This window comes from Pezoporus occidentalis, unplaced genomic scaffold (assembly GCF_034315485.1).
Source record: "Pezoporus occidentalis ecotype Australia unplaced genomic scaffold, CSIRO_AGI_Poc_V1 ctg86, whole genome shotgun sequence".
NCBI classification, from domain to species: Eukaryota; Metazoa; Chordata; class Aves; order Psittaciformes; family Psittacidae; genus Pezoporus; species Pezoporus occidentalis.
This window is the reverse complement of record NW_026916220.1, coordinates 3,835,258-3,850,395: the sequence shown is the minus strand read 5'-3', so window position 1 is coordinate 3,850,395 and position 15,138 is coordinate 3,835,258. Positions and strand designations below refer to the sequence as shown.

The following is a 15,138-nucleotide window of genomic DNA, read 5'->3' as shown; positions in this document are numbered from 1 at the left end:
GACACAGAGGTACAATTTAATGCTAAAACTGTTGCAGATAAGACTGCAGTTAGATTCACCATTCTTAACCCTATTTCAAACTAAGCACACCAACTTCTCCTAGTATGTCTTCACATGTGGTGCATCCAGATGATAAAACCATCCAGATGATGCTGAGCTTCCCCTGTTCTGGTGGTATGCAGGACTGGATGCAGTGTCTCAGTGAAGCCTCATGAGGTTTTAGTTCCCAGAGATAAAAGGAATGGAAAGTCTTTCTGCATTTTCAGTGTCCTAAAGCTTTCTTTCATTGCTGTACCAAGTGCTGTTGTTGAATAGAACAACAGGAAATAGGAGAGCTTTTGGCCTCCCAGGTGTTCCTTTTCACATTTCAATACTTCCAACAGACAGAAAACATGAATAATTCATGAAGAAACATTTCAGTTCAAATATGAAAACTCACTTTGTATATTTATGAAAGTTCTTCCTGATACGGAGATGCAGTTTATTCAGTTGGACCTTACCCTTGAAGTCACAGGCTATGTTCTAGCATTCCAGATTTTAGTATTTCTGTAGGCTTCAGCTTTAGGAAAACTAATGCCAATGGATTGCCAACTGTCAAACTGTAGCTGCTTATTCCTTAGATGCCCTCTGATTTCACACTGCCTTTGCCTGACCCCTGGGATTCTGGCTAGTTTATGGTTGCAGACAAGTTAATCTGTTTATTGCCAAGATAAACAATCCAAATAGAATTGATTCTCCTACACAATAGTGCTTTAATCCTTTTAAAATAATGGTCCCAGGCATATTGGACTATTTGTGCTCATTAACACAATTCATTTGCAATTTTGGTAATTCACTCTTCTGTTTAGGGCTGTGGAACTACTCTCTTCTCAGCAGTCACAGAACTTACTTTGTTTCTGGTATCTAATGGGATCTCCATTTTGTGTGTGTTCAACTCTTAATTCAGTTGCTCACCAGTAAGAATACAGATACCCTTCATATGCTTTTTCATAAGACTGCTGTCAAGATGAGTACCTGACCAAGTTAATCGGGGTTTGTTGCTGGTTCTTCTGTTCATGCGTCAACTATACGTTTTCCCAGTTCGTTTTTCTACCAGTCACTGCAGTTTTACACATTGAATGCAACTAGAGCACTGCCTTGGTACTAAACAGGAGAAAATACTAGACAAAAATTAGAGTCTCCATTTTTTTTCTGATGTATGCTTAATTCGAACTTGGAATAGTTCAGCCCCCCTCACTTCCTAATTTTTCTTAGGAAGAAAAGAGCAGAAAACCAAAAGTGCTCTAGATAGAAGAATATGTGAATCGGGAAGATAAAGGCAAAGCAATTTACTGTACATAGATAGTCGTATCTTAAAGGCATCTAACAACCCAGAACATGGATGAATGTACAGTGGCTTCAAGACAGGTAAGTTTTCCCTGAGATATTTCTGTTGTATAAAGGAAAGCCAGACTTAACAGTCCACATTTAGCCAGTGTGGAACCAGTTAGTTTCCTGGTAGTATGCTTCACCATCACATTCTTCTTTCCTTCTTTAAGCTAAACTCTCTAGTGCATGTAAAAACTGCATTTATCTTTGTAACATTGTATATGTCATTATATCATGTTAGAATTCACATTTTTTTTAACTTACCATACCTGCATATCAGTCTTCATTTTCCATTTACTTATGTCTTAAGAAGAGAAAATCTAGCTGTTTTGGAATTGAATATTTTGAATGTCAGCATTAACCCCAAGATATTTCAGTATTAAATGACATAATTCTAATTTGTCTGAATATTTAATACAAGTATTAAGATGTATTTTTATCTGTAAAATAACATTCGATGTTAAAAAGGCCTATTTTCTTTGACTTATTGTGGATTTATGGTTTGGGTTAAAAGGGACCTTAAAGATCATCCATTTCCAACCTGCTTCCTTAGGCAGAGACACCTTCTACTAGACTATTTTGCTCCAAGCCCCATCCAGCCTGGCCTTGAACACTGCCAGGGATGGGGCAGCCACAGCTCCTCTGGGCAACCTCTTCCAGTGTCTCAACACTCTCATAGTGAAGAATTTCTTTCACATCCAGTGTATATCTCCCATCTTTTAGTTTAAAACTGTTGCCCCTTGTCCTACCACTATAGAGCTTTGTACAAAGTCCCTTTCCAACTTTCGTGTAGACCAGCTCTAAGTACTGGAAGGCTACCCTAAGGTCTTCCTGGAGTCTTCTCCAGGCTGAACAAGCCCAGCTCTCTCAGCCTTTCTTCATAGAAGAGATGCTTCAACCCTCGGAGCATCTTCGTGGCCTCCTCTGGATTTGCTCCAATGTGTCCACATCCCTCTTGTGTTGGGGATCCAGAGCTGAATGCAGGACTGCAGGTGGGGGTCTCATGAGAGCAGAGTAGAGGGGGAGAATCACCTCCTTTGACCTGCTGGTCATGCTTCTTTTGATGCAGCCCAGCACACAGTTGGTTTCTGGGCTATGTGCATACACTGAAGTCGGCTCATGTTCAGTTACTCATCAGCCAGCACCCCCAAGTCCTTCTCTGCAGGGAATCTCCACCCAGCCTGTATTTGTGCTTCTGATAGCCCTAAGCCAGGTGCAAGACCTTGCACTTGGCCTTGCTGAACTTCATGAGATTCGCACTGGCCCACATCTAAAGCGTGTCAAGATCCCTCTGGATGGCATCCCTTCCTGCAAGTTTACCAGCCACATCACTCAACTTGGTGTCATCCACAAACCTGCTGAGGGTGCACTCAGGCCCACTATCAGTGTCATTATTGAAGACAATAATGAAGATATTAAGTAGTACTTACCCTAGAGCTTACTCTTGAGGGACACCACACATTACTGGTTTCCACTTGAACATTGAGCCCTTGATTGTAACTCTTTGGATGCTGCCATTCAGCCAATTCTTTACCCACCTACCAGTCTATCATCGAGTCTGTATCTCCAGTTTAGAGGAAAGAATGTTATTGGGAACAGTATGCGTTTTGTAAACCTTCCTCTGTCTAAAAGGAGAATAAAATTTGTGATAAATTTCTTTCCATTGCAGTATTTAAATACTATTTCAAGAGAAAATATTTTAAACCATTTTCTTTATTACTTTGCTTTTAAATTTAAAACCTTTGATTGTCAGAAAACATATTCTTAGCATTCTCTCCATATATAAGAGGAGATGTAAGAAAAATCTGGAAACAGATTGTTTTAAAAGTTTCATAACTTCTTAGCTTGTAAATCTAAATATCAGTGACTAACCCATATGTTACACTTGCAACCTGTGTTAAATCAAGACAAGACATTAAACAAATCATAAACTTCCAATTTTTATTTTTTAAGAGAAAGTCAGTATCTTAAATACAGGTTTAAACGTCAGTTTATAAAGTGGTTCATTGAGGCAAACTTACCTGTAACACCTTATTTTTCTGGTTTTCCCTTTGAAGAACATGCATGTTAAATAAAAAATTGGAAGACAAGCATAGTTAAAATACTTACTTCATGTCTGTCTTTATGAAGAGCCTATGTCATATAACACCATTTGTATTCCTTGCTTTACCATTTTAGTTTTACATCACACAGTGCTGGCTTAAAAAAGAAAAAAAATAATTAATTTGAAGCTAAATGGATTTGTTTTGAGACAAAACCATAAAAAGTATCTTCATATTGATACTCACTGAAAACATTGCAGCCATCCTGAGTACTGCATTATACTCCAGCCATCTGTAGAATAATCCAAATCTACTATTGTATTCCTTCACGTTGCTCACTTACGTGACCTGTAATTCAGTAGCATGCAGACATAAAGAAAATAAAAAGGGATTTGATACACTCTTTCAAATTGCTTATGTTAGCCAAAAGTTTTGTTTTCTTTCCTGAGAGGGTCTTACATATATTCATATTCTGGCTTTAAAGGAAACTGTGGGGGTGTGATTTGATTTCATCTTCATTGTGTGTGAAAACACACAGCACTTGTAGTACTTTTTGTCCTTAGGACTCTGTCCAGTTTGCTTTGTAAATAGTGAGAATTCATACCACACCACTGCATCAAGCTTTAAATAACTCTTAGCAAAAGTAACAAAGCAAGAAGATCACTGAAATTGCGTTGTCTGAAATACAAATTAGCTAATTTTTGCATAATTAGAACATCTGTAACCTTCAGTGACAAACTGAGAAAGAGAAGTTGTTGGTGGATTGCTTCATAATAAGTGGTTATTTCCACATTCCTCTTATTTCGCAGTCATAATCAGAAAATATCAGAAAATACCAGCCAGTCTTTTTTTAATCCTTGTAAAAAGGAAAAGTTTTTTTGCCTAATTTGAGAAACTTTGCTTTTAAAGACTTTTTAAAGTTTTATACTGTGTTGTGGTGCCTGAGAAATACTCATGTTTGCTTGTGTCAGGGTGGCCATGTCTTTTTCATCACACTCCAGCATTGGTGTGTCTGGGATCCAAATGGGTAGCCCAGGTTCAAGGCCTTGCTGGATTACTTCTGGCGAGGAAGAGATGCTGGCTATGAGCCTGGCATTTCTTTGTAAATTGTGAGTGTTGTAACAAAAGGTGTAGGTCTGTTCTATTTCTTAGAGTACAGTGAAAATAGCAGGTGACTTCCTAATTAAGAAAAAATAAAATATACCTTAATTTTCTAACAGTCTTATTCCCTAAGAGCTCTGTCTTTGATCCTTCTGGGGACTAGACTGCTGGGTAACATCCCTCACTCCATCATGGCTTTCCTCTCTCTTTCAGCAGCTGAGACCTGTGTGCAAGCACCCATTTGCTAGCTGTTGGAATGATTTGCTTGCTGGAGATCAGAGATATGCTTGCTGACAGCCACTAACACCCTTTTAGTGCAGAAAAAAACCCCAAACATTTTATCTTTGCTTGTCTGCCTAACAAAATTTAAATTGGTGATACTCTGAGTGACCCATCCCAAACAAAAGAAGTAATTTACAAATTATCTAATCTTGACATTTTGTACATATTCAAACAGATTTTTTTGAAAGGGTGTTTTCACATCAGTTACATTGATTTCATGTGGATCTGAGCTTTCTTAGATCTTTCCTCTTGCTGCTGGCATCTTTTATCTGGCCTCTTTTCTTGACCCTTAGTAGAAACAATAGATACCTTCAGGTTTTCAGGTGGTGAAAAAAGGCCTTTTGTGGTAAAACAATGCAGTGTTGCAGTATCTTATTGAACCAGGTGGGCTCAGAAGCTAATGCTATCAAAAGGATACCAGCTTTCTCCATTAATCTAAAGCCTTCTTAAAGTGTTATTCATCTGCATGACTATGCCACATAAATTCTTGTCGGAGCAGCAGCTCTTGATGTGAATGCAGATGATAATAACCTAAGATTCTTCCCCCCTTCTCAGGTCTAGTTGAGACCAAAAGGATGGCTTCCTGAGCAGTCTGGATCACAATTTGAGCTTTTTCCAAGTCCAGCTGTCTTCAGACCAGCATTAAATGTGTATCTGATTTGAACATAAAGGATTTGCAACTCATTGTTAATAACATCAGCTGCAAGCCAGCTGTATGAGAAGCTCTCTAAAACACTGTGTGTGTTGTTGAGTTGCTCTTCTTGCTGTTGGAGGGTTGACCATTGTATATCTACATAGAAATCTACTTCAGTCTGCCTAGAGCTAAGATACTTATCCAAGCTGCAGTGTTTGCCATTTGAGTCAATATTATTAAGTTTTCAGATGCCAATACTGGGCTAATACTTAATACTTACAGTCGGTACCGCTACCTTCCTAGAACTGGATTATTTTCTGTGTACAGTAATGGAAATAGTTCACAACCATGCCAATGTAACATCTTTTTCATGTATAGTTTGTAAAAATTACTTTGGCTGTAATCATATTTGGTGAACACGTGAAGCAGAAAACTTGAAAGCATTTCTGGAGGCAGCATGCTTACTGCTGGGTTCTTTCTTCCACAGTAATTATCTACAAGTACAAGCATAAGACAAAAAGTAAATTTCTTGTCATTTAAAGTGAATGTAACATTGTTGAGTCAGTCCTGATGTGAGATACCTTTAGAATAGAAGTTGGAACTCACTCAGCTTCAAGGTATTGAAAGATTTACATGATAGCCCTGGTGGAAATAAGTGAAACACGGTGTTGTAAATCTGTTTTTCCTTGCAGTGTTCGTGAACTTTATTTTTTTTATATCATAGTTTCTGTACCAAAAGACTTGTACTGAAAAGATCAAAGAATTTAGTTTCTTCTAAGAAATAAAATTATTTAGTCATTAGAGTTCTGACTAAAGAAAAAGTTGTATTCTGATAGTTAAGGACAGTACACTGTATAAGCAATATGCAGCAATTAGGGTGTACATGTTTCCCAGAGAGTATTTTTCGTGCTTGATACAGTGAAATTTAATAGGAAGCATACATTTGTTCTAAACTTTTAGCAAGGTTGCTTCTTCTGGGAGCTTTCTACAGTATTAGGACTTTGGTATAATTTGCAAAATTACATGAGAGATGAAATCGGAAAGTTGTCATTATTAGGACTTGTGTTCCTTAGATTAATCAGTGATATTCTTAGTAACTGTGTGTCAGCCTGTTGGTGAGTGAAATGAAGTTTTCACACACATCTTTTCCTAGAGACTGTATTTGGAAATTATACCTTCATGTTTTTCTATTGAATCCTGAAATTACAAAGATACATTTCTGTGGGTGGATGCTTCATGCTGTTAGGGACTTGATCCCATGCAGAGACTAGCGAGGAATCAATAACGAGCTTGTACTCAAAGGGAAGGGCATATGAAGGTATATACAAAATACAGAACAGGCATAGAAGTAAGTCAACTTTTCAATAGATATTCTGTGAGCCATTTTCCTTGTGTAGGACATACAGGGAGGTACCAGTACACAAAATGCTGTTTTTAAACATCGGTTGCGATGAGCATGCACTGGTACGCATTTACCACCTATCTCCCCAAAAGGTGCGTGTGTTCACTATGATGTTTTTGTAAAAGTGTATTGAACATACTCTTTGCACATAAGTGACAATCCCTACAACTCTGTATTTCTATTTTTGAGATGTTTTCCATGAAAAGTATAATTAAGAAACCAACTAACCTAATAGTGTTATTTATAGGAATGTAAATTCTTAGTGTGTTCAAGGCAAAGGAACCCTCTGCCTGGATACAGCTGCTGGGAAAAAAAAAAATGCTTTGCTGTCTCCCTTTTCTTTAGCAAGGTGGTATTTACTCTGACTCATTGTATTAAGGTGAAAACTGTAGTTCTTTGTTTCCAGATAATTGTCTGAGTTTCAAAAGCATTTTTTCTCCCTTACTGTGAAGTAAGGGTTCTGTCTGCATGTAAATACTCTGTGATCTTCCAAGCCTATGTGGTCTTCCTTAGTAGCTGTGTCCTGTTTTTTTGTCTGTAGCTTTGCACCAGTTCAGCCAGCCAGTAATGCATATTTTCTGGAAGGTGGAAGGCAATAAGAGGTGTGAAAATGAAAATGATTGACAGTTCTTGTGGTGGCAGTACGTCAGGTCTTCTGCAGGTCTCCAAATGCACGCAGAATCTGTTGGCTCAGTACTAGACTGGGCAATGAATTTACTCTAGGAACTTTCCATGGAAACATGCTTAGATGATCCTTTTTCTGCTGGAGTAAGATTATCTGTATGTATTTCCAGTAACACGTTGATTAGCACTCAGGAATCAACACAGGTTATTGGGCAGGGATCTTACAAATGTATTGTAAAGGGAAGGGGAAAAGACATCTCTAGTATGCTGCTGATTTTGATCTGCTTAAATACCACAGGGAATTTGAAATTCTTAAGCTTATATGAAAAAGAAATGCAACTTTGAAAGGTATCATGCAGTATATGTACAAACTAAATGTTAACGTATCGATCAGGAAAAGACAAGGTTAGTATGAAAGATGTTCTGGTTTATAGCAGTTGCACACTGAGACTTGAAAATGCATATAGTTCAGTCATAAGGCATGATTATATTTTTTTTTCTTGATGAAAATAATCATTTAGTATTGCAAATGGAAATAAGCTTGGAAGAAGAATAAAGTTTGAAGGTCACATTTTCTGATGATGTGAAAGAAGTGCAATTAGACATGCATAAGTTCGTATTTAACTCCCTGTGTTCTGCTGAATTACATCTGTCTACTGCTGTAAGAATACAAAGAAGTCTTAATTACTGCCTCTTATGCGCAGAGAGTTAAGGAACAGGTGTGCTTCTAAGTGATGCTGGTCTGTTTTAACACATCTGCTTTTCTTACCAAACTATAATTCATCTGTCTGACCATGCAGCTTAAACTTGCTGATGTATTCTGTGAGATACAACTTACTCTTCCCATCTGTAAGTGCCTAAGCAATGTATAGTTCTCCAGGGTCCAAGAAAATTTAAAGGAAATCTGAATTGATGTAGCACAGAAACTGACAGGTTGAGAGGGAAACGCAGGCTAGTAAGAAGCAACTGAGGTCTGTTTAGGAATGCATCTGAATTTGGCCATAAACTGATGAAATGTAGTTATCCATATCCTTCCATTATATCTAAGATTTTAAGGATGTCTATTAGGAATAAATTGGAGAATGGAAAGCAAATGTGAAAATAGTCTTCTCTTAAACCTAATTGAGGTGTTCCTCAAGATAGTATTAAAGATTATGTTAGAATATGGAAACTGGGCTTCCCCTAGTTACTATTAACTAACTTCACTGAATGTACTATAATTTTTTTACATGTGCTCAGTCATAGAACATTATCATTATCAGTAGATATTGAGATATACAAACCAGCCTGACCCTCCGTTTGCTACAGAATACTTGGCATTTATTTTGCAATGTTGACTATTACAGCAATATCGTTTTTTTCATATTCAAGTTAGCTTTAAAATAATTAGTTTGCCTTTTATTTATAACTCCCAGTGCCTTGCTCTATCCTTATGCATGGGCAAGGGGCGTTAAATGTGTGGAATGCAGCTGCGCAATAAACAAGGTTGCAGAACTCTGTCATTAGTAATAAAGCTTTTTGCAGTAGTACATTAAAATAGAAGTAGCTAGAGCGCTGAATTAAAAAAAAAACAAACCAAAACAAATCCCTCAGATACTTTGATTATAACCGGGAATTTACCTCTGCTTTCTGAAGTGTTTTAAGGAGAGATTGTTTTGTATGGTTTCCACAGAAACAATTTGAGCAAGAAGGTATTCATGTTTAAAATAAATTGTTAGCTGAGGCAATGAGAAATTGGAGACTTTTTTACATCTTGCATCATTGAATCTTCATCATTTTATGCAGATGACCATGTTCAGTTCAAAATTTGCTTAATTGTTTGCTGGTGGTTGTAAGCTAAGTGTTAGATTAAGTGATTGTGGCTATTTTGTAGAATTAGCCATATATTCAGAATACCTGTTTTGGATAGGATAGTGTATTAATGTTTACTGGGAACAGGAAATTTTTATCTTAATTTTCCTTTCCCTTCTCTCTCCTCTTTTTCTTCCCCCCACCCAAGAAAATTTGGTTTTGAACAGCTCTTTTAGAGGCTGGTGAAGATGCTTTTTACAATGATGCCAGACAGTAAGTGAGAGATAAGTAAGAGAACGACTGAAATCAGTTAAACTTATTAGAATTTCACAGTTCTCAGGAGGCTGTAAACTGTAAATTGATCCAGCCTTGGGGTGAGATTAGTGGTAGAATGAAATCAGATTCCATCTAGATCTATAAAAGCAAAATGACACTAAAAATTAATTTTAACAGTGAAAAATACATTCAGTAGTGATATGTGGCCAAACACGTTAAACCATGTATTTCAGAAAACTTATTACCATATTCCTTGCAGTGGATTCAGAGTAATGTAAAAATTTGTTGTGGGCTACACCTGCAATTCATACAGCCTTTCCCAGTAATAAATGCGGTGCTCTGTCATATTTAACAGCAGATGAACACATTGAACTTAACAGCAGCTTTATTTAGCTGAAGATGCTGCACATCACCTCTTTAGGTATGCTCATTGAGAGTATCACTCCAGTGCTGTCCCTGCCACTCTTCACTGGTATTGATCAAACAAAAAGCCTGTCTGCCTGTTTTCAAAGATGTCCAAGGAATGAACATTTGGTATTTTGTAGATTTGTCTTCATAAGAATACAACTGGCTTTCTCTGGTGTCATGAATCTGTAACCCTCAAAGGTTAAAACTCTTTAAAAGTAGGAGCTAGGACTTCTATTGCCACAGAGACAAAGTTTGGGACATAATAAGAAAAAGTATTAGAATGACTGATGGTGACAATGGGAATAAATTCAGTTTACTTTTCTAGTTACTGTGTTCAATTTTCTTTCATGTGAAGATGATAATAGCAAAGAGAAAATAAAATGCCAGAAATGGGGGTAAGAGTAGAGTAAAGGTGAGAAATAGGAAGAAATTTAACAAGAAAAAGGGAATTATATACTTGATAGAAAGAAGTTAGACATCCAGAAAATTACTGTTTTCCTATTTACGTTCTGGGAAACACATACTAGGTCAGAGACAACATCTGAAAACCTGCATGTTCAGATAAAAGAGGCAGCTTAGCTGCACTTTACACAAATAGGCTGAGACTCCATCTGCACATAGTGACATTTAATTAAGTCAGTAAGCTGAAAGTGATTTTTTTTTTAATCCTATGTTTTAGTTATGGTTGAAAAATTATTGCAGTTTTTAACTTTGTATTCTTATCTGATCAAAATGCCATCAAGTATATCAGGAATTTGCCTTCTCTAGGACTTCAGCAGTATTTTGTCTGTACAGTCATTTTTAATGCCACTTAATCATCCATTAAAGAACTGGATGCTAACCTAGTCCTGTGACACATTGTTTTAATTACAGTTGTTTGTGTTTACACAGAATAAAGCAAATAAGTGAAGAATAGATACCTCAGCTAAAAATTGGGGCCCATCAGCCTGCTCAAATGCAGCTTTTTCATGTAGGGACCTAGCTATGATACGGTGGTTTTGTGGTCTATATATGGAACTCCTGAGCACATAACAGTGATCATTTGGTGTCTTCCCCAAGGGGCTTGTGCTAGTGAGTATTGTAAACCCCACATTTTTAACTGATGCCACACTTCTGCATGTTTTTTTGTGGCAGTGCTCTTTGCTGAAGTGATGTAGTAGATGGACCGGGTTTTCACACACACAACAATTCCGTTTTAGCAGAGGATTAAGTGCAGATAACATATTTCATAAGAGATTGTTATATCCTCTCTCCAATTGACACTCCCACCCCCACAGCACAAACATAGCCTGACATGCTGTATTTTCTTTTAGATCTCCACAGGCATTTGCCTGCCACAGTGCAATATAAATTTTGTCTTATTTATCAGACTGTGATTATTAAATGATAATGGCGAGAGAGATCTCAGTCTGTTCATGAAGCGGAGTGATTTGGGGTTTTTTTTAGTATAATAAGAACTTGAATTAAAAGAGCCACACTTTTTTCATAAGCATACCCCATCTTATGGTAATTAACTTAGCTAGGGAAAATACAAAAGACCAGCTTTTCATTTTCTTGGGATTTTTTCTGTGTGTGTGAGTAGTTGATCTTGGTTGCTGATCTGAAGGAGTATCAGAAGATGCCCATCTTGAATGAGACGTAGAGCTTGGAGAAATGAGATCTGGTGGTTGGAGGTCTCACACACCCACTGCCCCTTTCTGGAGGCATTGCAAAACTGTTGTACTGAAATCCAGCAGACTGTTCTACCAGAAACCATGCAAGAGATTACCTTGGCTATTCAGTGTGACTGATAAACTTTAAGAGACATGATATCTTCCTTTTATTCTGAACCTCCTCCTTTAGGTTTCGCTTCCTTTCATTCAAACACCAAAATCCTTCTGGAATGGCAGATTCCAAACAAACATCCAAGCTGAAATGGTAGATCCATTTGCTGTTAGTTTATCTTTCCTCTTTCCTCTACCCCCTTTCTTTTCTGAAGAAACCACTTGTTTGCTTTCTTTTTGTTTCTCAGCTATTAGAAAACCTTTAAAAATGCTTTTACTTCCCTGTCACGGTATTATGGTCCTTGGAGGGAGGATCAGCTGGAGTCACGGCAAAGAGAACTGCTGTAGTGTTAGTTTTATTTTGTATTCACCATACGATTCCCAGAATTGCATTGTTCCTTCCCAGAGGGGGAAGACTGGTCTCTCATGCAAATCACTGGTCCTTGTCTAGGCTTTTGTAGCCTTCCTGAAATTGTTGGAAAGGATCCTTCTTTCTGCAGAGTTGGGAGGAGGAATTGCACCAGACAGGCTGGCCCCAGACATTTCATCCCTTTCCTGTGTCTTACAGCTCCTTTTGAGGAGCAGGCACCAGGCAGTACCTATCCCGAGTTCCCAGGGCTTCTGCTGCTCTTGTGCATTTGGTGCGCCAAATTCAGCAGTGTTACTGACTTAGATCGAGACCTGCATTGGTATGAGAGTACACAGAATCTGGCCACAGCCTTGTCTGTATGCAAAAGTATCCTTGCTTATTTAAGCAGAATTGATAAATAAGCGTTTTTGTACTGACTTAGGAGGTACATGACCCTGGTACCCATTAAACAAACTTTGCTTGTGTACGTTATTTCAGCTGATAGTATTTTGTGAGTAGTGGTGTCCAGATTTGGTTTTCACAGAGCCTTGCTAGTGTCTGTGGAAGTGCAGCTGTTATCCTCAGGAATGCCTCCCAGTTTGGAAAGTCTAGCAACAATACAAAGAATGTGCTGTGCACTCATAGGAATTTATTTTAAAAGAAGTGACAAAGTGATGTAGAAGAGATAAGCTTAGAAACAGTCTGGATAGATCTGCACTGTGATTGAAAATAGCAGGAACTAAACTACCTGTTTCTTTCAAGCGAGTTAAGCAGGACAGAAATTGTAATTTAGCCCCTGTCTCCACAGACATCAGCACATGCATGCAGAGGATTATTACCACCATCTGTTTTATCTACAGTAGTTTCCATCAGTTATGTTATTATGCTTTTTTAGTGTTTAAGCACTGCTTTGAAGCTGTTGTGTTGTTAACTTAGGTTGAATCTGTGCGCAGATGCCTATAGCAGTGTCAGCATGCTAAGATTATAACTGTTAGATTAATGAATGGAAGTATTAGCTCTTTGCTGGTGCAGTACATTAATAGCTGTGCAAGTTCAATCAAATACACTACTGACTTTGTCATTGTGTGATGGCATTTACCAGATCTTAGACAGGCTGCTGAGAAACATGGATGTAATCTTTCATTTTTATCTGACTGAAAAATAAGGTAACAAAATAATTTTTATAGAATATTTTACTATTTTTGGCAAAATAGATGTACCTGTAGACTTCAGTTGTTCACTGAAATGGAATATGCATATATGTGGGACTTTATAGTGGATAGGAGGAAACCTAACTGTTATCTTTCACATAGCTTAATCTCATACTCTGAATTACAGGAATTAGTGCCAAAAAAAAAAAAAAAAAAGAAGTATGCTTATTTCTTCCTTTTTTTTTTTCTTTTTTTCTTCACAGAACCTGAAGAAAGTGTTTGTAGAATTTAGTCATCAGGAGCTGTTTGAATTCTATAACAAGGTCTGTAGATTTTACAATACTATAGTTTCTTTGTAAACACCTTATGCTGCTCAGCAGGAAGTGTTGCCTATGTGAATTAAATCTAATGAAACTGGAAGGAAAATGGATCCAACTTTAATTAAGGCTGTTGGATTTCTTTGATCACATTTTCAAGAGGAGTCTGTGCATTCAAATTTGGAATTGGCAAGGCCTGGGACATTGCAAGCATACCTGGTGGTTAGATCGAGAGGAGCTGCTGATGATTAACAGCAAAGAGCTCTCTGGAAACAGCATCTTTGTGTAACATCTTCAGTCAAAATGCCAGGCTCATAATCCAGTCGAAATGCACTCTGTTATTTTTTTACCTTGTTATTATGCATTGGAAATTCACAGCAAAACATCTGTGCGTGTAAAGAAGGCAGTATTTAGACAACTGCTTCTTTAAAATTTGAATATTTTAACTCCAGCAATGAATTCTAATAGCTTCATGTAAAAACAGTTATTCACGAGTACAGGATTTTTTATTGCTATGTGAATAGATTTAGCATGCACAGTTGAAGATATTGGAATGTGATTTTTTTGCTGTTTGCATGTTTCTAAACAACATTTTATATGAGTGAAATTTTTTCTCTTATTTTTGTTCCCTTAAATAGCTGGAAACTATACAAGCACAGCTGGATTCCCTTACGTGATGTTTTTGAAGACTTATTTCTCCATCATGCTCCTGCCACCTCATTATTTTGAATTGAAGATAGATTGCCAAGCTGTGTTTGCTGAAGGATTCAGTGGGTCGCTTCCTGTAAAATTATATGGCTTATCTCTTTTATAAACCAGTAACATTAGCCGAGAGTCTTTGTTAAGAGTCTGAAGGTTCTGATGGACATTCTCTTGTTTTCTGAGCTATTGAGAAGAAAAGCGTTACTTGTGGGGGAGGGGGAGAAGAAAGCTGCCCTGTTTCAGATTTTTTTTTTGTCTTGTTATGTGTGTTACTTGATTATGGTATAAATTTGCATAATAGTGAGGGACCAGGAATAAAATCTATTTTTTAGACATAAAAAGAATATAAAAGTAGCTAGAAAATATACAGCTAGTAAAATCGCTATCATTTTGAATTGTTATTCACACAATTGATAATGCTTATTGCAAATTTGTCAAAATAAATTCTGAATTTACAAATAGATTGGTTTAGTTTTGGTTTTGATTTTATTTTATTGTTTGTTTTTTTTTCCCCTAAATAATTAATGCTTCTGATTTCAGTGTTTACTTTTGTCACTGAGAACAAATACAGCTTCTTAGCACTGCATGCATACCAGTGAACCTAAGTAGTATGGTGTATAACTGGGGGGACAAATCTCTGAGTATATAACAAAGAACACTGAAATAGTGTGACGATCAGATTTCTGAAAGCTGTTTGTTGATTCTTTCTAATGTTGTCTACCACTGTTCTTATGTGGAACAGGAAGAAATAAGGTACAGTGACATAAATCCAAGTTGGTCATATTTTCACTCATCAGTTCTAGATGAATGGAAGTTCATGAGCAGTGTGAGAAGTTAAAGTTCTTGTTTGTTGCCATTCATTGAGCAGGCAACTTCATTGCTACACCTTGGTAACGGGCACAACTCTCTACTCCAGCCTAATAGAAAA

General features: G+C 37.2%; 1 protein-coding gene across 2 annotated transcripts in view; it reads left to right on the top strand.

The window, feature by feature from the left end:
* COMMD10 (COMM domain containing 10) overlaps positions 1-14,673 on the top strand; it is a 121,219-nt gene extending 106,546 nt beyond the window's left edge. For both annotated transcript variants that reach the window (XM_062604478.1, XM_062604477.1), the window contains 2 exons: positions 13,455-13,514; positions 14,147-14,673. In XM_062604478.1, the coding sequence (XP_062460462.1) occupies positions 13,455-13,514; positions 14,147-14,185 (99 nt within the window). In that variant the 3' untranslated portion in view covers positions 14,186-14,673. The remainder of the gene's footprint in view (positions 1-13,454; positions 13,515-14,146) is intronic.
* Positions 14,674-15,138: the final 465 nt, after the last annotated feature.